Source organism: Protopterus annectens, chromosome 2.part1 (assembly GCF_019279795.1).
Source record: "Protopterus annectens isolate FY-2018-M chromosome 2.part1, PAN1.0, whole genome shotgun sequence".
NCBI lineage: Eukaryota > Metazoa > Chordata > Ceratodontiformes > Protopteridae > Protopterus > Protopterus annectens.
In genome coordinates, this window is record NC_056729.1 from 30,628,215 (window position 1) to 30,653,621 (window position 25,407).

General features: G+C 38.3%; 1 protein-coding gene across 1 annotated transcript in view; it reads left to right on the plus strand.

The window, feature by feature from the left end:
- ANO6 (anoctamin 6) overlaps nucleotides 1-25,407 on the plus strand; it is a 1,522,803-nt gene that overhangs the window by 1,284,890 nt on the left and 212,506 nt on the right. Inside the window, exons 15-16 of the mRNA XM_044061996.1 lie at nucleotides 18,973-19,070; nucleotides 24,058-24,188. Coding sequence (XP_043917931.1) covers nucleotides 18,973-19,070; nucleotides 24,058-24,188 — 229 coding nt within the window. The remainder of the gene's footprint in view (nucleotides 1-18,972; nucleotides 19,071-24,057; nucleotides 24,189-25,407) is intronic.

Sequence of the window (25,407 nt, forward strand, 5' to 3'; positions counted from 1 at the left end):
GAGCCATAGTCAAGTCCCCAAATGATGTGGACATCCTATAGAAGGGCCTCACTGAGACAGATGCCTGGTGTCAGAGGCATGACCTCAAGATCAATACCAAAAAGTCATGCCCTTTGGGAAAAAGTCTGTACCCATGAACTACCACATAAACGACAGTCTACTTAATGCTGAATGTGTGATAAGAGACCTTGGGACCCAGGTGGACAGTAGTCTCTCCTTTGATAATCACATCGCCACAGTAGTCAAGAAATCCTTCTATGTGGCACACCTCATCACAAAAGGGCTCTCATCCAGGGAAAAAAGAGGTCATTATTACCCTCTACTCGGCACTCATTAGACCCATTATAGAGTACAGTGCCCCTTTTGGAATGTACCTCACAAGACATCTGCAACAGCTGGAAAGGCCACAGAAGTTCCTCACAAAGAGGATTACTGGCCTCAAACAGATGCCCTACACTGACCATCTCAAAAAACTCCAGCTTTACTCTGTAGCATATCGCCTACTCAGAGGACATCTCTGCCTAACATATAAAGCTATGTTAAACCCAGAGCTGTTGGACATGCTACACCTTAAGAAATCCCAATCCCTCCGAGCTACACGCTCTAGGGCCCTAAACTTGTCACCACAATAAACAGGACATGCTGGAGGGATAGATTCATGTCCAAGAGACTTTTTATACTCTGGAACAAGCTACCCATTTATGTCAAGCAAAGTTCCTCATTAGCACTCTTCAAGAAAAATCTTGATAAGTGGATGAGAAATAAGAAATGCACCCCGGGGATCACTTCTGTGACTCTGCTCGACAGGGGCACGGGAAATTAACTTTCTTGGGTGGCATAAGCCAGGGAACCTTGTTGGCTAGGCTTACATAGGTCCTTGGGCAGATAGCTTAGTACCTACCTATGAACCTATATTTGCACAATCTCAAGTGCAACAGTCTCGCCACATTATTATGCCTTTCATTATACAGTCCCTCTGCCATTAGTGCGTCGCAACCAGCAACAAAGTGTGTGACTGTTTCCAATTCAGTTTTACAAAACCTACATATATCTGTTTCTCCCACATGTTCAATGGACTTTGTAAACCAGCGTGTACGTAGCCCACTATCTTCAGCTGCAAATATTAACCTTTCATTTCTTGATGTGAATTCACCTCTCCTTAACCATTCCTGTGTTCATTCTTGATCAATATGAGGCTCTTCCAGACGTTTTCTATACTTGCAACTATATATATGTTTTTTCCACATTTCTTGCCTTCTCATCTGATCCTTCACCTTATATTCTTTCTTTTGTTTTTTAGCACATTCAGTTGCTGCTTGATTTTTATCTACTTCTGGTATAATTTCCATTCCTGCTTGACATCTATATGCTTCTGCTAAATTACGCAGAGATGTCATCTTAGATTTATTCTCCTCATGTTTCAAAACTTTCACTACATTTGGATCCTGTGAGGTCAGCAGATATGTGTGGAGTCCCATGATTGTAGATCTATACATGTAATCAATTTCAAGGAGACCCATCCCTCCTTTGAAGCGGGGAATATGTAATCTTGGTATACACTGATTTTTATAAATCATTTGGTAAGCATGAAGCATCCTTCTTGTTTTAATATCCAATCTATCCAACACTTTTTGGGGCCAGTCAATCACTCCAAAACTATAAGTTTGGACAGGAAGAGCAAATTGATTTATGGCTTGGATCTTGTTCCTAGATGTCAGTGCTGTTTTTAGGATTAATTTAAGTCTTCTAAAGTATTCCTTACTGAGCTTTATTCACATTTGTTCATGTTTTATTGCCGACCCTTCATCAATTCCCAAGTAATTATACACTCCCTCTTGCTCAAGTCCTTTTATATCATATTCTTGTCCCAAACTTATGTTTTCCTGGTGCTGCAGTTTTCCTTTTTTAAAGATTGCTTTTGCACATTTATCAAGACCAAATGACATTCCAATATCATCTGAAAGAGATTTGACAACCTGCAGCTGTGCTTTCAGTTCCTTATCTGATGTGCTATACAGTTTTAAATCATTGATAAAGAGAAGATGAGAAGTCATTATTGTTTTCTAGAAGCCAAATTGTAGCAATGGCCTAGGCTATTAAATCAACAGCTTAATGGATTAATGGCAAGGCAGAATAGCAACCGTGACAGAGAGTCACTCTGGAATATCCCCTTTGAATTTTTATCCCTGGGATAACAATCTGTCCTTTATCATGGCTTAATTGCAAAGTGGTCTGCCACTGTTTCATGGTTACTGTAATGTAGTCAGTCAGTGTAGGGTGTATCTTATACATTTTTAAGCACTCTTTTATCCATGAATGTGGAATACTATCAAATGCTTTTTTGTAGTCAATCCATGCCATACTTAGACTCTTCTCCTTCTTACAGTTCTCCACTCTAACTTTGTTTAACAACAAATGATTCTTTGTTCTATATGACTTTCTTTTATTGCCTTTTTGTTCTACTGCCATAATTGAGTTTTCTTCTAAATGACTATAAACTCTGTTGGCGTCAATTCCCATATATAGTTTGTACATCGTTGGAAGACAAGTTACTGGTCTGTAATTTTTAGGGTAGCTTGCAAGTTCACTCTTAAGTAAGAGCATTGTTTTTCCTGTTGTTAACCAGTACGGTGTGTGTTTGTGGTGCACATATAAGTAGTTTTTACTCATGGCTAAGTCCTCGTGTAAAGAAGTTAATACTTTAAGCCAAAAGTTAGGTACTGCATATGGGCCTGGGGTTTTCCAGTTAGAGGCTTTTCTCAACTTTGTTTCAATCTCTCTGGCTGTTATTTCATCCCATTTCATATCCTGTACCTTTAAACTTCTTATTCTTTCTTTTACTTCTTCTATCCATTTAACGTCTGTGTTATGTTCCACAGAATCTTCATAGATACTTCTCCAAAATGTATCTACTTCCTCTTTTTTTGGCGGTCTTTCAATTCCTTTTACCTTATTTCCCAGTTCTTTATAAAACCTTTTAGGGTCATCAATAAATTGCTTATTTTGTGCTTTTTCCTTATATTTATCTTCGTATCTTCTAAGTCTTTCCGACTGTTTTTGAAATTTTTAGTTTGTTATCTCCGATAGTACATAATAGATCCTGGTCTGTTCCAGTACTGCACATTGCTTTTATCACATCTATCTTTCTTAGCATTTTTGTTGGTCTATTCCCTCTTCTATAATCTTCTAACAGTGACACTTCTTGTCTTAGCTGCTTTATAGTTTTCTCTATTCGATATTTCCATGATGGTATTCGCTTTTGCCCCCTCTTTTCCCTTGCTACCCTGTGTCCCTGTGGTAGAACTTTATCAGTTATTAATTTAGCAGCACACTAATATATTCTGTTTACTTTGGTTATATTGCATGGATCACTATGGGCAGTCCTAATTACTGTGTTGTTTTATCAAGCTTCTGACTTTTGGGGTTTTATTAACCTTCTGCAGTCTATTTTTCTTATTGATCTTGATATATCTGTCTTTGTCTATTAAATCAAGCAACTTTTCTTTTAACTCATTTTCTTTCATACTGAGGGCACATCCCTTGTTTTCCGTTTCCTGCGGGCATTCTATAGAAAGTTCTATAGCATCTTCCTGTGGCACATTCTCTTCAATTTCATCCTGTGTCATTTGTTGCTCTGTCATATGGAAACTCACTGTCCTGTCACATTGACTGCATCAGAGTTTCCACAGTTTCCTGTTCCTTTCCTTGCTGTCTAGCTTCAATTGAATATTTATACTGGTTTCCTGTGAAAGGCTCCAAAATATCTTGATATGGCACCTGACCGATTGCTTCCTGTTCCACTGGTTTTCCCTTAATGTGGATATCCATTGCTTTATCCTGTTGTGGTGCTTTCTGTACTCAATTTACTACACTGAATCCTTCTCTTTGCAGCTGTTCCATAACCTCAGTTTCTATTTCTTTGACTTCTCCATTACTAATTTCTTTTTCTACTTTTCCTCTTAGTCTTCTTATTTTTTGTATTGTAAAGTTTTCCATATCTGGATTCCTTTCCCTATAATTTTCTTCAAATATCTTTGGTGCTGCTCTGTTTGTATTGATTAGTTTTGCTTTCTCCTTTGCTTAAATATTACACCATATTAAATCTCTTTTCCTTTCCCCTGTCCGTATTTCTTCTTTGCATGTCTCCTGATCTTCTTGCTTTTCCTTATTCTGGGGACTTGCTCCATCATGCTGTGATGTATTTTGTTTTAGACCTTCTACATTAAATCCTTCACTTTGCAGGCACTCCATAACTTCAACTTCTATTTCTTTAACATCTGCTTTACTAATCATCTTTTCTACATTATATCTTTGTACTTTCCATATCAGGGTGCCTGATGTAAAACATTTTTTTGAATTTTTTTTTTGCACTCAAGCAATTTCTTTCAAAACCTTCCACATTCCATCTGCAGTTTTTCCACTAAACACCTCACTCCAGTTAGTTTTGCATAGTGACTGTTTTGCTTCCATAGAATCCATAATTAACCTTCTGTTCATTGGTTTAGATTTCAGTTTGGCAGAATTATCTAGCAACAAATTAACCTTTATAAACCCATGATCACCACACGTCAACTGTGGTAAAACATGACTTGAAGTAACAGTAATTTCATTAGGAACACAAACAGTGTTTAGTATATTCTGTCCCCTGGTGGTTTTTTTTTTTTTTTACATTCTGAAGCAGTTGTTGTTACTGAATGTATGCTGTGAATAATTTCCATACTAATGTTGTTGAATCAATATTATTCCAGTCTGTTTCTGGTAAATAAGGGTCCCCAGCTAATATTATTCTTCCATCCTGTATTTCATGCAATAAATTTATGAATTCCGCTAGGTAATCTGTAATTGACTTTGGTGGTCTATACATTCCACCAGTTGTTATATGTTCCAGGGTTGTCACATAGTCTGTAGTATTGGTGTTATCATTGAACATGTAATAACCACAGGTCTCATAACTTCTTTAATCTCTATCTTAACGCCTCCACCTGATTTTTTGTTAGAATGTCTGTTACAGTAAAAACATTTATACTCTGTCAGAAGTCGTATCCAGTCATTGTTCTTTAACCACGTTTCACAAACAATAACAACATCAGTCTTATGGGAACATAGCAAATTTTCCAATAAAAATTTTTTTTTATTAATGCTCCTAGCATTAACAACCATCAGAGGTGCATCAAATGTTGCTATCTGTGAACTGTTACATTTTTGACTTGGCAAAAAATCCTGCCTAGTATTTGTCAAATATTACAAAATGTCTGCTGCAAAAATTCTCTTCCCTGAGCTTGACAAATGCACACCATCCTGCCTGAACACATGTGTGCCCAAAACTAGGCTTGGATGCTCTACACATTTCCGTTTTTTAAAACAGCACAGGATATTTTTTCATGTAGGTATTTACCCAAAAAATCTCATTCATGGTGGCATGACTATCCTTTCTATAGGTGATTTGTGAAAAATACGTCCTAACACCAGTACAAGCTATACTATCTAAGAAGTCTGTCAGTTCCCTAATAACAGTTAGGGAATTCTTGCGGATGAGATCATCTGCACCAACATGAGCAAAACACTTCCTTACATTAAGGCATTGGCTTGTCTCACATCTTCTATTTTTGCTGCTGGCAAACATAACACTATTCAATGTTCATTATCTTATCTGCAGATATAAATATCAGTTCCTCTAATAACTGACTCTCCAATTGCAAGAATGTATTTGCTTACCAGTATGAAGAATCTTCAACTTCTAATATGGTAATATCTGTTCTGTCAATTGTTACAAAGGATAGATCTTCATCACCATTAGTTTTATTAATCCCACTGTTTTCAATGTGTATTAAATTCTCATCCAGCTGGAATTGTAAATCCACAGCTTGAGCCAGGTAGTCAACATCTGTCTTTGTCTTCTTTTTTCTTACAGTAATGCTCTTCAGTCTTTCCACATTCACTTTTTATTTCTTCCTTTTCACCTGCTCCTTGCTTCTTTTTTCTATCTTCTCTTTTGGAAAAATAATGCCTTTTTCTGTAGATTGAAGGTTTTCTGATAGAAAAATATTATCATCCCCTGTAACCGGTGTGTTACATAACAAAGCAGTGTTCTTTTTAGTATGTATTCTATTTACTTTAGGGACATTAATCAGTTTCTTTTTTCTTCCTTTCTTTCTGTTTTTGTTTTCTTCTAAACAAACCGGATCCTCGGATTGCTGACTACTTGCATGCAGAATTCCAAAGCTGTCAGGGGCATCATTTTGTTTTATACGGGTTGAATGATCTTTGCAGAAAATAGATGCATAATTTCCTAAATGTTTCTATTTGTTATTTGCTTAATATTATCTACCTCACCAGTCCAGTTATTAATATATGAAACAACAGTTCGCCAAGCCATGCCAATTGCGCAAGTGCAATCATCATCATCAAGTCTAGATTTACTTCTAACAATGGTAAGCAAATCATCCAACTTTAGACAGGAGGAACACAGATCACCAGTGTTCAGCTGTTACCTTTAAATATGCATAGCATTTATTGCACTGTACATTGTGCATTAGCAAATCATTAATTGCATGCTTACTTAAGGGATCCTTATTCAGCTTAAAAATATATTGTAAAAGAAAAGAGTAATCAAAATCAGTAACCACAGAATTCAGAGAACTTAAATCAACTTCTATGACAAAAATCACACAAGTAATATACAACTAAATACTAAAGTAAGTACAGTAAAGTTGCTCTGACATTACAAGTTCTGCAAGCCAGATAAAAGCTGTGATCCCTTTATGTTGGGTGTGACACAGTCACACTTCTTTTTAACAGTAAAGATCAATAAATCAATAATTAGATCAATAAATCACAAACCAAGGTAAGATTGTTTAGATATGCTCTAGATTTTCAAAAAAATATGAATCAAAGTAATTCTTGATAACAAGCTATCCCTTCCTACCTACAAAAAGAAAACAGTGATAACAAATAAAATATCAATTCATATAAAAACTTCTCTTACCAATCAGCTCCACAGTAAATCACAAACCAAGGTAGGACTGTTTAGATATGCTCAGGATGCTCATTTCCATAGCTTCTTGATATGCTGCAGTTCAGCTTAACCAATAGTTTGTCTTCTCCCCTGCTTCCCTTACATTCTATCAAGAGAAACCTCATTACAGCATCAACTCCATAAAATAATAGATGTATTGTTTACAGGAGGCAAGCCCTGTCTGCACACCTTAATACCACTTTACTTATATACCCAGACTCCACTGTCACACAACCTCAGGAAAAAAAGAAAAGTTCAAAATCTGTGAAATACTCCTATTTTATGTAGAAAATGCTCCAGTGAGGATTTTCTGTGGTAAGAACATTTGAGTATCTGCACATCAGAGAAAACAAAATCAGTAAGTTTGAACTTATCTACTTTACACTTTTCCACGTAGAAGGCAACCTCTCCTTCTCCTCTGATACAAATTGTTGTATGTCAGTCCCATGCATTCTTGATTGTGTACTGTTTTTAACCTCATGATTTTTTCATGAAGGTAGTTTTAATTATGCAGCAGTTTCTGTAAGACAGTACTCCCTTCTCGTTTGATATGTTTGGTTTTTATCATCTTTTTTTTTTTTTTGAAAGATGGCAGTACCCATTTGGACTGTATACAATCTTTTGACTTTTTTTGGCCCCATAATGTGCTGTCTAACTGACCATCAGTCAAATGCTTTTTGTTGGTGTGCTTCTGTAGCAGGATTTTTCCTTAATGGCCCTATGTTCCCCCTTGAGGTTTTTAAACATTTTTATTGTGCCTGATCCATATCTCCTTTCTTCAGGTTACTTGTACAGACTGGAAGGACGTCCTTGGAGTCACTCATACCTGATAATGATATTGTCAGGTCAACTCCCCATAATGCATCATTTGAATCAGATCATGGGCTGAGGGGAATCTTCCTCTCCCCACTAACCGGCTTTGAAGAATCTGTGCTTAATTCATCCAGAAGATTTCTGTATTTTATTTTTCCTTGTGTGTTCAGTATACAGTAGTGGGGTTCATCTCTTGTTTATTTTTTGCTTAAAGCATTAATTTTGTGTTTCATTCTGTTTTTAAGCTCTTTTAAGGAGCATGCTATATAAAGTAAGGCAGCATTTTGACTTCTTAAGGCTTCCTTTATGACAGATGCCATTGAGTTTACATAGTTCCTCTCATTCTAATGTAACTAAAGAACACTTGTACATCTCAGGTTATTTTGTAGACAAGGAACAACTTATTATTCATCACAGCTGCAGGCGGTTAACAGTTACCCTTTTACAGAAGCTACATAGATAATCTGAACCTCTGAAGAAGTAATTCACAGTGCTGCTAATATGATAAGACAAGGCAACTGTTTGCGTCATACAGGCATGGATTAAAAATGGATTGGAATGAATTGGAGAGCTAATGCTATTGGTATTACGAGGTGGTTCTGTTGCCAGAGGCAGTCTATAGTGAAGCTTCTTGGTAACAGTATCTTGTATATAACATGTATCACTTGTTCATCCTTACAGTGTATTATGCTACATGCCATGCCTTACTTTACTTACTCTTATTCAGTTTATATCTTGAGGTAAATAACCCTTGGTTTACTGTATTAGTGTCTTAATTGATACAGTTTCTAGTCTTTTTGTATATATCATCCTTGTATGATAGATAAGCAATCATTTACTCTCTAGTTATGCATACACACACACACACACACACACACACACACACACACACACACACACACACGATGCAGTAAGTCACATTTTCTCATTACTTCTAGTACCTCATGTCCATTTTGTCTTATTAACTCACATTCTGCTTCTTACTGTAATCTCAAATGACCAGCAAGCATATAGTTATTTTAGTCCATCTGACATAGAGATCATCCTGTACGCTGTCAGCAACTACATGTTTGTTTGTTTATTTATTTAACATTTGTTAACTAGGTCAGAGAATTGGTCTTTTTTTCTGTCATGACCTGAGCCTCAAGGCTCAGAAATATAAAGCCATTAACTGATGAAATATTAAAATATATAGCAGTGTTACAGAAATGCATATTAATGAACAGTTGAAAAAATTACAGCAATACACCATAGAATAGCACAAAACAATAAAAGGTTAAGTTGCAAAATTTCAAATATGCAGCTCAGACAGTGTATGCTCTAACTTGTAGCAGTTTAGTGTTACATAACTTTGATTCCTATTTTTCCTATCCACCAAACTGTCCACATCCACTACAGATAACATCCTTTAGAAGATAAATAATCCTGAAACTGTGGAACAAGACTCAAGAGCCAAGAATTAACCTAGCAATAAACCTAGTCTTTGCAAAGGTTTGCCCAATGAGTTTTTAACAAAATAAAAAAAAAATCTTGTGCCAGTACTCCTAGATGGGTCTACAATATTTACGCAAAAGTGTAAAACCGCGAATACATATGGATTGAACCATTTGCACCGAAAGTGCAAGCCGTCAAACTGTAAACAGAAATCTCCGTAGGTGGAGATTTTCATTTACTTCAATGTAGTGCGATCTCGGAGCTGGTATATTTAAGTAGCAGGGGGTGCAGGGGGGCTTGCCCCCTGCCTACATCTTTTTTTTTTTTCTGTGTATTTTTTTCCTTATTAACTTTCGAACGTTTAAGAGTTTGATGCATATGTGTCGATCTTTATGCATTTGAACTTTTGAACGTTCGAGTTAATAAAGTAGACCCCTCCTAGATAATGTAAACACACTTTTTGTATGAAGAACAAAAACGGTGAATACTGCCACCTGTCCTTCCTGTATGTGGCTGTTTAATTGAGTGTTCTCCATAAGACAATGTTCTGGGGAAGTCCCACCTTCCCTAACCCTTGGCCTGCCCACCTCAAAGATGATTTTAGCTTAATCTTTTGGCTAATTGCATCATCACATACCATCACCCACAATTGTCTGTTGACCCTAGTAGTAAAAGAATGTGCCAGAGTTTGTTAGTGTCGCGATCATTAACTTTTTTTGTCCACTAGCCGCTTGCCACCGATGTTTGCCCTTCCCTCCCGTTTGCATATTCACTCCTCTTGCCACCCTTTTTATCTGGGAGGGGTTTGGCTGAATCCTACTATAACCTGCTGGTGGGTTTACTCTCTCTAGAGAGAGAGAGAGAAAGAGAATGGACTTGTGGTCTTTTACATCTTAGACTGCAGGACTCCTGCTTGTCCTTCTTTATTTATCTGAGCAGGAGTCTGGCAGAACCCTGTTGTGACACTAGATATTGGCCCTCCCTCTCCGGAGAGGGAATGACCTTGCTGCCTTCTACATGTCATTGTCTGTCTAATTAACAAGAAATTAAAAGGTGATTCTAGTAAAAAGTGGTGATGCTAAGTATTAAAGAATAAAGAATATGTCTCTGTTTCAAAAGGGTGGACAGTGGACAAAGAGCAGGCTGGGCTCTGGATACCTCTTGGGTATAATTTTGTTGCATGGAAGATGAGTATTGCAGATGGATGAGGAAAGTAAAAGTCATGTTACGAAAAAAGGACTCTAGACTGTTAAACAACATGGATTTATAGCAGGGAGGCAAACTGATCATATGGGTGAGAGCTTGGAGAAGGGTAATGTTTTACATCCAGCTCAGTGTCTAACACATTTATTGGACTGATTGTGGACTCCAAATAAAGAGACTAGAACAGCAAAGTAGCTAGGGAGGAGAGGTAACATGATGTTGCAATCAATCCATGGTTAAATGTAGGTGGGGTGCCATTAGATCAAGAGAGATTAAAAGTTAGAGGGGCACATAGTCACTAGTTTGAAATTAAAGGCTTTTCTGTTGCATGAGTTGGACAATGACAAAATAAATGTATGAATGTGTAATAGCCTATAAAGCGTACCAGGATGATGATATTTTTCATAAGAAACTTATATCTAGAAGTGCAAAGTAAAGCACTAGGGAAACAAAAGTGAATTTTATTTATATTTATTTTCCCAGGGTAGAGCAGTGATCTCCATGCACCTCTGTCAGTCTAAGCCCAGGGGCGGTGTCTGGCTAAGTAAATTACTCAGAGGTACATAGTTAGTCAGTGGAAGCTGAGGGAATCAAACCTTGAACCTCTGGATCACAGGAAACAGCTCCTTAATCCTCTAAGCCAAGTGCCAGACGAAATTATGATAGAGTGGCTTAACACCTCATAAAATGGGTGTGATAAAAGGAATTCTGGGTTATCATTACTGACTTCTTGAGTCTTTTTGTCAATTTAGCAAGGCGCAGTGAAGAAAAAAATGGTAACATAGTTTTCTGTAGAAGGAAGATTGCTGACAGCAGTACAGATCCCCAACATCTGTAGTATATTGCCCAACTTTGGTGTCCTTTCTTTATAACAGAAGCTGTATGGTGAAAATTGATAGGGCAAAGGGTGTCAAGTTCCTTCAGGCCACCAGAGGGAATTCTGCGATAGACACAAGTAAACACAAACTGTAACTATGAGGTTAAAAAAAAGAAAACAGTATGGAAGTGTTAAAAGAGGGAACTTAAAATGTCCTCCTGTTCAGTGTTGCAGTAGTATTCTTTACATATTGGGGTAGTATTCCGCTACTTGACCCGACATCCAGCTTTTGTACAAAAGCTTCAAGCTACTGCCTGTGTGTGGGACATCGCACGTAAGCTCGTAGAACGTCAGCCATAAAAGGGACCTTCACACGTACAATCCTCAGAACATGTTTGCTGCCATTCGGAAATTGACTCATATGTTCAGTCTGCCCTTGGAAACTGTGTTTTGGTCTTCAGCTTCAGATAAGTACCCCATTGGGGATTTATTTCATTGTTTCTGCCTTTTGTTATTGTTCATGTCATCCAGAAAGGGCAAGTGTTGGTGTGGAAGGCAAATTCCACATAAGGATAGTCACAAACTCTGTTTGTTTTGCTTAGAGTCTATTCACAGCCATTATTCCTGTTCTGTCTATCAGGCCTTTGTCCATAAGACTTTACGTAGTCATCTGTCTGCTTAAAACCTGTATCTACAAAACTAAAGGCTTAAACGTTTGGCTAGGGAATCGATGGAGGGTTCCACGAGTTCCACTGAGCCATCCTTGAAATGGAAAGTAGGCAAAGCTAGGGCCGAGTCCTCTTCGGCTATGCCTTCTATCTTCGACGTACCTCTTGAGGTTGATGAAAACCTGGTGGTACAGTCGGAGGTAAAGTCTGTCTCTCTAGCAGGAACCACAATGGAAGCCGTTAGGAGTGGGGATCTGAGCACATCCGAGGCTTTGCAGATGTTCGGTTCGGACGATTTGGGGGAACCAAAGCTACTTATTTCAGAGGACTCAGGAGCTATTCCAGTCCCCTTGCAAAAAGAAGTTTTGGGTGTTAGGCTTTCGTCTGCCCTTCTTCCTGCCCTAGAAAAACCTGCCAAAAAGAAACAAAAAAACAAGCATTCCACAGTGCCTAGTACTCCTACATTGGACTGGGAGTTTTTCTCTCAAGGTTTTATTAAACCCTTGATGGTCCTCAGGCCTATGACTTTGGCTTCTCCTATTTCTGCCCTGCCTTCTCATCTTCCCCTGTGCTGCCGTCGGGTTCCCACGAGTCTTTCTGTACGCTTCCAGCTCAGGACTGTGATTCTGAGGGGTCTTCCTCAGATGAAGGCTCTTTAGTTTACTGTACTCAGATTTCTTCCCTCTTGGAATATGCATCTCCAGAGGAAGAGTCCAGTAGGGAAGATTCACCAGTGGAAGAACTTTCTTTTGGGGAGACAGTTAATAAGATGAGGGAATTCTTTAAGTGAGATTCTTCCCAACAAACAAAAGAACAAAAGAGATACTCTGACTTACTTCAAATAGAGGTCCCTGCAGCTGTCACTCCAGTGCTTCCTGCTTTCCTAGATGCCTTTGCATCAACTTCCAAGACCCCAGATTCCTAGGCACCAGCTCCTAAAAGACCTGACCATTTTTATAACGTCCCTGAGGATTGCAAATTTCTTTTTAAGTGTCCTTCAGCTGATCCTGCTGTGGTTTCCATCACCTCAGATAAATCCTCTTGAGTTGTTCCTCCCACAAAATTGCTTTCCTTAGACAAAGAAAGTAAAATTTTAGAAAGGTTAGAAAAGAAGGTTTACACCTCTTCTACCCTGACAACCAGAGCCATGAATTCCCAGACTCACACAGCTGGGTATTCTCTAGCTTTGCTGTCTCAAGCTTCTTAGGCCCTGTCCCAACTTCCTGACTCATAAGCCAAGTCCTTATCTCTTTTTCTCTTGGCTGCATCTTCACAGTTCAGTAGACATTCGATTAAATGCAGCTATGATGCTGTAGAAGCTTCCTCCATAGCTCTGCAGCATTTGCTTCTGTTCTTAGGAGATATTCTTGGTTGCATCTTCAGACTGTCCCAGATGACATCAAGGCAAAATTACTTGATGCTCCCTTGGATAATTCTGCTCTTTTTGGTAAGGCTGCTGCAGAACTTTTTAAAACTCTGAAGGAAAAAGGTAAAGAGCTCCAGGATTTAAAGCATCTGCTAGTTTCTCCGGTTCCTAAATTTCATAGGAACTTCCTTGCTAAAAGCTGGTTTATTAGGAAACCCTCTAGGCCTTCTTCTTCTTCTATTCCCCTCTGATTCTAGGGCACATAAATCTGGTAGGAGACCCCCTCCAGACAAGGCTCTCTGTGACATCCAGCTCCCACTTTCAAGTCATACTCCCCTGACTTTCCATCTTTTTCTTTCCCTTTCAGCCTCGAAGGCGATCACTCAGGATTCTTGAGTGATATCCATTATTCAAAGCGGTTACTTCATGACATGGAAGTCTCTTCCCTCCTTTCACGGGATTCCTCAACCTCTCTCAGATCAACTGCATCTGTTTCCTCAGCTGCTAACTCAGCTTTCTATCCAGGGCACCATTCAACCTGTCCTGTTGTCAGCAAGGAAGGGAATTTTATTCCAGGATGTTCCTGGTTCCAAGAAAAGATGGTCCTTGGAGACCCATTTTGGACCTCTCCAAGTTGATTATCTTCTTGGTGGTGCCTTCGTTCAGGATGCTGTCCTTACAGTCTCTTCTCCCTGTGGTTCCTCCTCAAGCATTCTTAGCTTTGCTGGGTCTCAAGAATGCTTACCTGCATGTCCCTATTCACCATCACTTCAGGAAGTTCTTACCTTTCCCGGTAGGTTCTTGGCACTTTCAGTTCTCTGCCTTCCCTTTTGGTCTTTCCACTGCTCCAAGGGTCTTCCCAAAGTGTCTAGCTCCAGCCATTGCTTTCCTAAGACTAAAAGGTCTTCAAGTTTATCCTTACCTAGACAACCTACTTTTTCTGGCCAGCAGTCCAGGTCTTCTGCTTCAACACCAAAATCTAGCTGTCCCTTTTCTGCAAGGCTTGGGGTTCACAGTAAATCACAAAAAATCTACTCTATCACCCAGTCGGGATCTCATTTTTCTGGGGTGCAGGTTCAGGACAGACTTGATGATGGTATTTCTTCCTTCAGAGAAAGCTCTATATCTCTTAGCTTGCATGGAATCACTTATGACTCTTTCCTCCGTCAATGCCAGGGTGTTCCTGAGACTTCTTGGGTTCATGGCCTCTACAATTCCCATGTTGCCTTTTGCAAAACTTCACACGAGGAAGTTTCAGTGATTTCTGAAAACAGTCTGGTCTCAGCATGTTCATCCCTTGGAGACTGCCATTCCTCTTCTTCCCTGTTTAAAACAGAACTAGGTTGGTGGATGCGGAAACTCAGTCTGAATCCTGAGTTACCCCTTCAAATTCCTCAGCCATTACAGGAGCTTTTTACAGATGCCTCAAACATAGGATGGGGAGCAATCTTTGCTTCCACAAAGGTTCAGGGCCTTGGGTCCCCCTCTCAGAGGAAGGAACATATCAATATCAGGGAAATGAGAGCACTGATTCTAGCCTTACAGACCTTTCACCCTGTGTTTCTTCAGGACCCTTCAAGATCCTTATAGACAACACTATGGTCCTTTGGTACATAAACAAGCAGGAGGGGAACAAAATCTTATTTTCTTTGTCACTTAGCCATCACGGCATGGGAGTTGGCTATTCAGTACAAAGTCTCCCTGCATGCAGTGTACCTTCCTTCGACTCAGAACTCAGTGGCAGATGCACTAAGCAGATCCATGACACAATCCCACAAGTGGATGCTTCACAGGAATGGGTTCCTGGATCTAGTTCACTGGTGGGGTACTCCAGAGATGGATCTATTTTCCTCCCCTCAGAACAGGCAACTTTTTATTTTCTGTGCCAGGGTTCCTCATCATCAGGCGTGGAAGGTGGATGCCCTATCATTTTCATGGAAGGGGATGTTTCTTTATGCATTCCCCCTTTACTTTGATTCAAAAAGTCCTGTTCAAAATTCATCAGGAGAAACCAGAAATCTTGTAAGTGACTCCCTTTTGGCCAAGACAACATTGGTTCTCTCTTCTTATACATTTAGCCAAGGGCCATCACTACACGTTACCACACCAGATGGACCTACTCACTCAGGACAAGGGATCTCTAATTCAGCCACAGCTGTCATCTCTTCACTTGACCTTATGGGTGATCAATTTTTGATTCCTTATAGGCACCTTTTTTCCTAAGGACATGCTTCGAGTTTTACAGAAAGCCAGGAAACCCAATACTAGGAAGTCTTACATTTCAAAGTGAAGAAGATTTTCTTTTTGGTGACAAAAAAGGAAATAAAGGCCCCCTTTTGGTGGATATTCCTTTGGTGTTATCTGCCTGTGTGAGTTGTTTAACAGTGGTCTTTCTTATTCTTTTATTAAGGTCCACTGTTCTGCCTTGTCTGCTTGCCTACCCTTTTCTCCTCCATTGGCTTCCAGGCTGGAGGTTAAGGTTTTCTTAAAAGGCATCCTACACATGAATCCTCCCAGGAAACCAGTTCCTCCTCCTTGGGAGCTTAATTTTGTCCTGGAAAAATTGACTCAGACCCCTTCTAAACCAGCAGCCCCTGCTTCTTTAAAGTTTTGTACTTTGAAAACAGTACTTCTGGTAGCTATTACCTCTGCCAGGAGTGTTTCGGAGATTCAGGCATTAATAGCTTCACCACCATTCCTAGTTTTCCATAAGGAAAGAGTTTCTTTGAGATCCAATCCATCCTTTATGCCTAAAATGGTCAATGATCTTTCCTTAAATCAAGCTATCCAATTGCCTACTTTTTTCCATCTCCACAATCTCCTAGTGAAAGAATGTTGCATTCCCTAAATGTGCGTAGACAGCGTAGATTCTATCTTGATAAAACTAAGACTATCAGGAAATCTGATAGACTGTTTGTGTCCTTCCATCCCAGGCCTCTGTGTTGGCCTGTTTCTAAACAAACTATCACTTTGTGGATTTCTAAAGCCATTGTGTTTTGCTATCATTTTCATGGGAAATCCTTATCCTCTTCTGTTAAGGCCCATTCTACTAGATCTGTTGCATCCTCAGGGGCTTTCTTCAAGGGGTTGGATACTCAATCCATTTTGGAATCTGCCACTTGGTCTTTTGTTCATACCTTTATAAAACATTATAAGCTGGATAATGTTTCTAGGGCCAGAGCAGGGTTTGCCAAAGCAATCCTGCATGGGTTTCTGGAAAAATATTTCTGCATGATCTCTCTGTGCCTTCTCCCTCCCTGGGTTCCCTTTCAGCTTTGGCACTCTCTCATATGTAAAGAATACTGCAACACTGAATAGAAGGACATAGAATTGTGGTGTAAAGTCTTACCATAACCACAGATGTCCTTCTGTTGTATGCTACAGTATTCTATCCCACCTGCCTTCCCCCCACATCTTGCTCGTTCTTTGGATGACTGTCTTCTTGGTCTTCCTTTAGAGTTTTCCTCCTGGGGCTGTTTCATTCTGAGGATTGTGCATGCGAACGTCCCTTTTATGGCTAATGTTCTAGGAGCCTATATGTGACGTCCTACGTACAGGCAGTAGCTTGAAGCTTCTGTATGCAAGACAGACGTCGGGTCGAGTAGCAGAATACTACCCCCATATGTAAACAATACTGCAACATAGAAGAGGACATTTATGGTTATGGTAAGATTTTACACAACTATTCTTTCTAAACAAAGCACATTTTTTAGCTAGCTGCTAGGTATTTATAAGAGGGATGAGCTAGAGAAAGCTCTACCAGGCAGAATGGGAACTACAGAAATTTTTTGTAGTTTTAGTCTTAGCTAGGAGAGATTGAATAAGAGGACACTCAGCTGTTGTGGCAGAGAGCATGACAAAAATAAGTGGGGAGATGCCAGCACCAGCCACTTAAAGGGTAAGGCTGTGACTATGTTCCAGGCAATCTGAGTTCCATAAATGGCTTAGGTAGTTTATCTTGCTGGCAAGGGGGGATGGAGTTCCCATCTTGGGAAGGGTGTGGCAATGCAGGCCATATAATGTATAGGTCCCCTTAGAGGTGAAGCCGAGGTGCAAATACATGGCCTATGAGTGGGTATTAAGCTCAGCAAACCACAAATTGGTGGCACTCTTCGTAGTCGATGCATGAGGGCATATGTAACATAAAGAAGGCATTTTAAGAATGTGCTGTAATGTTGATCACTAATTTCCTCCCTCCCAGTCCAGGGGGTGTGGTTAGACCATTCAAATCCTTTCACTGATAGGATGCTGGTGAGAGCACAAAGCACAACCATGGATACCTGACTGATGCCCTCCTCCCATTGACCGCTCTTGCTTTGGTTCCTGGTAAAAGCCCTGGAGCTGAAGAACATTTGGTCTCTGTCTGATTGGTTGCCACCTTTTCAATTGCCCAAAGTGGGACTTTTTTTTTAGAAACGTCAGATGCAGGGCAAAACATACCCACAGCCGGTACAAAGGAAAAAACCTCACTTTTTTGCCTAAATAAAAGCTTATTATTGTAGCATTATAGTTGCTTATTCTGTTTCTTATAACATTTAGGCGTTTCAGATACAAAATAATTGTTTTATGCAACTACTACAGAAAATGTAGGATAATTTTTGTCCTAAAATCTCAGGACATTTGCCATTTTTTCAATTTTTTTGCAGGACACAACTGACCAAAGAGGGACTGTCCCTTTCAAAGTGGGACAGGTGGTAACCCTATGGTCAGCAGGCATAGGGGAATACAAATGAGATGGGAGAAATAATTGTATAGTAACCCAGTACGTCCTATGAGTGTTTAGCCATTTAAGAAAACAAGTGCATACTGTCGGACAGCTGTGCAAAAATTTGTGCCTGGCACAAAATCTTTATTATCTTAATAGTGTGCCATTTTCTCGATTCCGCATACCACACAGAATGTGTACCTCCAGGCAAAATGACCCTCCCAACAGCAGAAGGCACTTGTGCAATGTACAGGCACTCACTAACAGACATAAAAAGCCATGCACATAATATTGCAAATAACCTAGCCTACTGCTTCCCTTATTTATATTTCTTGGGCTTGTCGCAAAGGTTTTTCGGGAAAGTGAGTACTTATTACAGGAAAAGTTCACTGCCCAAATATTATTTTAAAGACTAAAATGGATAAAGTGAGTATTAAGAATAATGAAGGAGTTTTAAATTGTAGTTACAAGAGGCCATCTCCTTGAAAAATAAGATGGGAATTTAGATACATGTCTCATGTGACAAAAAGAGCACCAACTTAAACAGGTAACACTAGCCATCTCTGTCAAATATGCTCCCACACATGTAATATCATCTTAAGGATAAACATTCTTTAATGTTGTGTTCTACTTGCCATGCCTTATCTTCAGATTATGCTTCCTTTCCCATTGTAAAGAAGTATCCATTTTTCCCTTTTCTTTACACAGTGTCTTTCAGTATATCATATAGTTGCTTAGAAGTCATGGCTAGACTTGTAGAAGGATAACCCCATATTTATTCCGGATTACAACACTGTGTACTGAACACTGACAGTTATAATTCAAGGTGATTATGCATACTGAATCCAGACATTAATCATGTATTTGTATTCCTACAGAAAAAAAATATTAACATTAAAAATATTGTATACAATGGTGCCTAAAACAGTGTTTCTATTCAACTGTTTATAGTGTGATCCTGGTGGCTGTCTTCTGGAACTTACAACCCAGCTGATGATTATAATGGGAGGTAAAGCTATCTGGAATAATATTCAAGAAGTTCTTCTTCCGTAAGTACTGTGTTCAATTGCAAGATTTCTGTAAATAAAAGTTCATATTTTTTCTAACATTATTGAAACATTTTTCTTACATGTTGCTGACATATTTTGCCAATACTAACTAACACTGCAAAAAGAACACTTTTCAGCTTCACTTTAGTCTGGGCTATGCAATACCTGTTTCTAAAACAATGAGTCAGTTGTCCCATGCTGTTGTGAAAGCAAACATATGTTGTTTATAGAAATTAAAGTATTTGTCCTTTTCCTACTGTTATTCCCACCTCACCTCTAGTTTCCACTTACTCCCTGTGTTTCTCTACTAGTCCCCTGTGTTTCTCTTATTGTCCTTTTTATCTAGTACCTCTCTGCCATTCTCTTTTTATTAACCTTTTTGACTACCCTTTGCTGCTATACTTCCTCCTCTAATATCATTTCATTATTAGTATACTTTCTGATCACCTCTCACCTATCTCCTATTAAAAATTTCTTTCTCCATTTTTTCTCTCACTTTCTATTGCTTTGAATAATTTCTTTACTTTTTCACTGCTGTACATTTGTTTTCTCAGAATCTGTATCAAAATGTACATCTAGTATTCCATTTGTTCTCTTTTTCATTATGTATTGCATTAAATGTTTACATTATTGTATACTTTGTTTATGTAATTTGATGTTCTTGGAGATTTTCTCCATGAACCTCCCCTGAAAATATTTATTCCATACCTGGTCTTACCTTCCCGGTAAATAAATGTTAATAAATAAATAATATAAATATAATGTCTTGTACGTCCAGTTTCTAAATATTAAGGTTAGGTTAAGTACATTTTTCATTATGTACCATGATAGTTATCTGTTGGTGTACATATTCTACTTCTAAAAACCTATAGCTTGTAAATCAATAAATAGTTTTAACAATAAACATTTATCATAAATTGTTCAACATATTATGCTGTAGGTGGATGGGACACTCTAAATTGGCCCTAGGCGTGAGTGCGTGCATGTGTTTGCCTTCCATGGAAGGTTGGGTGCCGGGCTGGCAACTTGACATCGTAAAACCTCTACTGCCAATCATGAGCGGACAGGTGATCCGCTGTGGCAACCCCTAACCAGGAAAAGCCGAAAGAAGAAGTTGTACTATATAAAATTGTAAAAAGTCTTATTAAATGTGTAGATTATGTATGCAAAGACTTGTATTAATATTCTGTTGTGTCATCTTTCATTAGTAATTCCTTCATAAGGTAAAGATCACATGTAGCCCCCACTTTGTTTTCCAGTTCCTAAATGATGATCATGGCACCAAAGTATGATTTTCATATTTTGATCTCAGGCTTGCTATGGTAATTAAAAGTAACATGCAACTTAATCCTGTCCATTTTTCCATTTTATTTATATAGACTTCTTGACTCACTTGTCTTCATGCCATAAAGCCGTGTTCTTCAGTCAGGAAGTCAGAAAAATACACAGAGACTTGATTTAGCTATTAAAATGTAAAGGAATTTTAAGAATTAGTGGCAGAATAAAATACGAATACTGTGGTGATAATGTTTTCAAAATGTTTTGCCTTGCTGTGAATAAGCAGTTAAATGTACTAGACTGCTTCAACACTATTTGCAGAATACCAGCTTTTACATAATCAATGTTTTTATCAGAGTTTGAATGGGTTTAAATAGCAAAATCTGTAAATGTGTCCAGTTTCATCCTAAAGACAGATCAGCTACAACTTTGTCATGCAAACTGATGGGCTCTGTAAACAAGATTTTTAGAATAATTAGGCTTCTCCAGTATGGTTAGTATTACCAAAGACTGTTTCTAGCCTGCTAATCCCTATTAGTGTTGCCAACTGTCTGTTTTTTCTACTGTCTGGAAATCAAACTGATTGGTAGTCCGGAAAACATTGTGCAAACTTCGGTTTTCTGTTTCAAAAAAAGAAACAGATTGGAGTTTTCAAATAGGCAGATTTGCTATGCTTTTTTTTTTTTGTTACAGAAAAGCATAGTTGATTAGCAGAAAGAAGGCATCACAAACAGAAAAAAAAAGGATGTTCCCCCTCATCTGAAGTAATGATGAGGTCATGAAATGGGCAGAAAGTGAGTAGGAGAGGGGAGGAGATGGGCATGGTTGTGTGAGGGGTGTGGCCTTTGGTCCGGTTTTAGCCACAGTGAAAGGTACTGTAACTGAAATACGAGACATTTTCCTGACATATGTTCCTTGTCCTTAAGAAGTACAGTTTATACATTAATTGAACAGTATTATCGCAGCTTCAGTGTCCTTAGGATCCATGATTGGCTCCAGCAATACCAGCGTAAGTTCGGAGGGTAGGAGTCTGGCTGGAGATGTGATGTGGATGTGGGGCACTGGGGAAGGTCTAGTAAACATAAGGTCCAAGGGAACAAAAAATATATATATTATCACAGATGCACAAGATTTAATTTTACTTTCTTTTATTAATTAATTCATTCTTCGATAGCCCGCTTAAATTAATTTTAGGTTTGTGCGGGTACCATAGCCTATACTAACACTCAGTGGGTCCAAAACTGTGAGCTAATCCCGAATGGGACAGCAAACCAGCACATATGTACTCACACACTTGCTCGCACATGGCATTTACATCTGTAGACATTTTGGTTAGTTCTGAGTGGCATAGCAGATGCACTGCTACCATGGCAGATGGACAATCCTGAGTGCCACAGTGGATGTCCTAGTTACCAGTGAGTGCCAGTACTGCATTTGGAGAATTATAACTCCTCTGCCTGTCACTTCCTGAACTTGTGGAATCTAATCATTCATAGCTGGTTTCATAATGCTGCTCAGGAGTACAGGTGATTTAAAGCACATGTCACTTAAGAACCATATGGGTGTTAAACCATAAACAATTATATTTAAATGTTACAAATATCTCAAGATTGATGTTGTTCACTTCTTTTGAGTAGCTCTTAATTGGTGGAGGTGCCAACTAATATGGTCTTTCTTTAGTCAGTATTCACAGAGAGTTTGTGTGTGCATTTGTCAACCAGTGGTGTGCATTGTCTAAGTCATTTTCTAGAGTCCTTTTGAAAACCTTGGTGTTAGGAAGCCGCATAATGAAGAGCTAAGTCATCCACATAAAGCAAGACAGGTAATTTGTTAATCCTCAAAATGGTGTTATTTGTAAACTTTATGAAAATCATGATAACATAGTGCAACTTTGCATACATACATACATGCATACATACATACAAATATTTCAGGCACAGGCATTAATGCCCTTCTAGCCTGCCAATATAACAAAACAGTTGTTCCCACAATAAGTGTCCAGGCGGTTTTTAAAAATATCTAACCTAGTGCTTACTTTAATGTAATTTGGTAGTGTATTCCATGCATCATCTGCTCTCACAGAGAACCAATTAGTACACTTCTCTTTTCTATAGAATCTTCTATGGTAGGTATGATACTGTTTTATTTTTGATAATCCCAAACATTCCCAGAGGTAGTTGCCTCTAAACACCCTGTATACCTAAATAAGGTCTTCTGTTTAATATCTGTACAAGACACTGTACAAGTTATGATTATTTTAGTCTTGTATATAAAGTTACATTTTCACATCCATGGATGCCTTTGGTATATTTCTGCTGCACTCTTTGTAGTTTACTCATGCTTGTGTTCATATAAGGTTTCTGTACTGTTATTCCATACTTAAGTTTGGACCTGATGTAACTAACAAACAATGACTTTGTCATTTCTGATTTCCTAGATCTTTTTATACAGCGTATAGTTCTATAACTGTCAATGATCCATTGGGTGGTATGATTAGAAAAAGTCAAAGCTGGATCTACTCGTATATCTAGGTTGTTAAATGAGCCTATAGTTTCAATCACTGGATGCTGAATTCAATATTTACCTTTCAATTTAGTCTCCCAAATCTCATATACTTAGTTTTTGGTGTGTTTATCAGCATCTTCTTAGATTTTATATTTTTTAGATGCCAGAAAGTGCTTGCCTGCAAATGTGGAAGTACTTGTAACTTATTTCCTGAAACAAAATATCAAGTAGAGCATTTCTGATTCATGTAGTTGGTCCCTGAGCAGCCAGAACATCATGAAGCTTTTATACCGTCTCCACAGTCCAAATGCATTGTTATTCTCCCATACTGCATTTCAGATTTTAGCAGTGCATTTGTGCCCCACCCCCCTTTGCCTCTTTCCTTGTTTACCAAGTGTGTGTACATAAGCCATTCTTTCTTAATCATCTGACTTTCTCACAGCTCTTAAACGTCTAGTGAGACCCTGTCACTGACCCATATCTGAATGACACCAATAATGTCTGTCTTCTCTTCCTGGGAATTTTGCCGTACACCAATTTGTTTTACCGGTCAGTCTTCTCACTTACTCAACCAGTTTTCCTCTCATCATCCCTCTAACCATTTGATGAACTCCTGGATCATCTTCTCCGTAACATTTGTTTGCTTACTACAGAAGTAGGACTCCTCAGAATTTAACCTCTATTTACTATTTCTGACCATCTTTATCTCTCTTTGGCTACTTTAACCACCTTGCTTAGCCGGTTACTAATTCTTATATACAGTCACGTGGGTGTGCCATGAGAAATATTTTTTTCTCTCAGCAGGAACATTTCTAGTACATCTTTTTGGTATAGAGCAGAAAGCGGTGTGTACAGGGTACAGCTTTTATCTGTCAAGGTTTATAAGTAAGTTTGGAAGCAATTGAGTAATAGTTGGTACAGTTGGATAAAGAGTCAGTACATAAAAAAATATTTTTCCTAGGATCACATCAAACTCTGGAGTTGGTAATATGAACTAATGGGCAGAGCTAAGTACTTAAATGCATTCTGTTTCCTGAAAGAAATATCTCTTCCTTATAAGCATAATGTTTATAAAAAAAATTGTATGCTTTTGTGTTCTTGTTTTTATATTTTAAGTGTTTTTACTTGACCCAAAACTGTTAAACTTCTGCTCATTGCCAAAGATTTGAAAATACTGTCACTAAAACATTTTTTTCTGTTTCAGCTGGATAAAAAATCTTATTGCACGATACTGTGTAGGTATAAAATCAGAACATGTCATTCCTCGATGGGAGCAAGATTACCAGCTACAAATGTTGGGAAAACTAGGACTGTTCTATGAATACCTTGAAATGGGTACGTTTCAATTTTTGTTTAAAAGACTTAACATCTGGCTGGATTTTGGGGTAGATATACGTAAATTTAGTTAGTGGAATGGCATCTCAACTAAGCATATTCAGTAAAATATAATTTATTGACTGTGGATTCAGTCAGCCATTCTCTGGATAGATTTAGTCTTGGTTATATAGGTAATATTATATCTTTATACAAATGGCTGTAGATGTGAGGTACCGTACCACAGATTTTACAGTTATTGGACAGAGTCAGTATTTTCATCATCAGTTTTTTTGCTGTCATCTGTTACTGTTTTGACTGTAAATTGGCATCCTACAACCTCCTGAAGTAAAACCTTCATGTACCCAGTTCCATTGTATTAAGTAAATACATGATTTTAAAGGCAGTCTCAGTGTGCAGTTAATAGTACCAGAGTATCCAGCCAGTAGGTGTTTCTGTGATGGGAGATCTCCCTCCCCTTTTTTGTATGTCAGTGCATTAGTAGCTGGTGTGTCCATCAGCATGAAAGGAAATATATTCTTCTATTTCCCCAATGGAACAGAGTAAGGCAGTAGTCAGTATGAGAAGAGGTCAGTGAACGTCTTCAGATGAAATGTGAAACTATGAATCAGTATGTCTGCGGTGCTGGTAGTTCAGGAGGATATTCAAATTCCAGTGGCGCTTATCAAAGTGATAGTACATTTTTATTTGAAGACTAAGAGAACAAAATACAATGTACTTACCTTAAAAATATTCAGATATACAGATTATATAGCTAAAAATAGGCAATTGTATTTTTCCATTTCCTATGGTACCAAACAGCAGCTGGAAGAAATCGTAAGTTGCATAAAAAGTAAAGCTTTAATATTTGTAGACTGGTTTCTCCAGTAACAAAATGGTTTCATCAGTACAGTCTGCTAAAAAAAAAAACAGGTGTTAATGATATAAAAATACAGTCACGTCACATAACATAATTATGATTTATACCATAAAATACATCTGATCAAAAAACAGTAAGCATATTTTCTCCTTCAGTACGTCCCTGATTTGTAAACAATTTATACAACATCATTTAAGCCCATATGGAAGATTCCCCAAAGTAAAACAACTCATCTTCTCTCTTTCTTTAATAATAAACCTGAACTATATGATTGTAATGAATCTGAACCTGAGATTACCTTATCTATAACCAGCAAGCATATAATGCTTCAAAGTATGTTTAACAAAGACACAGCACATC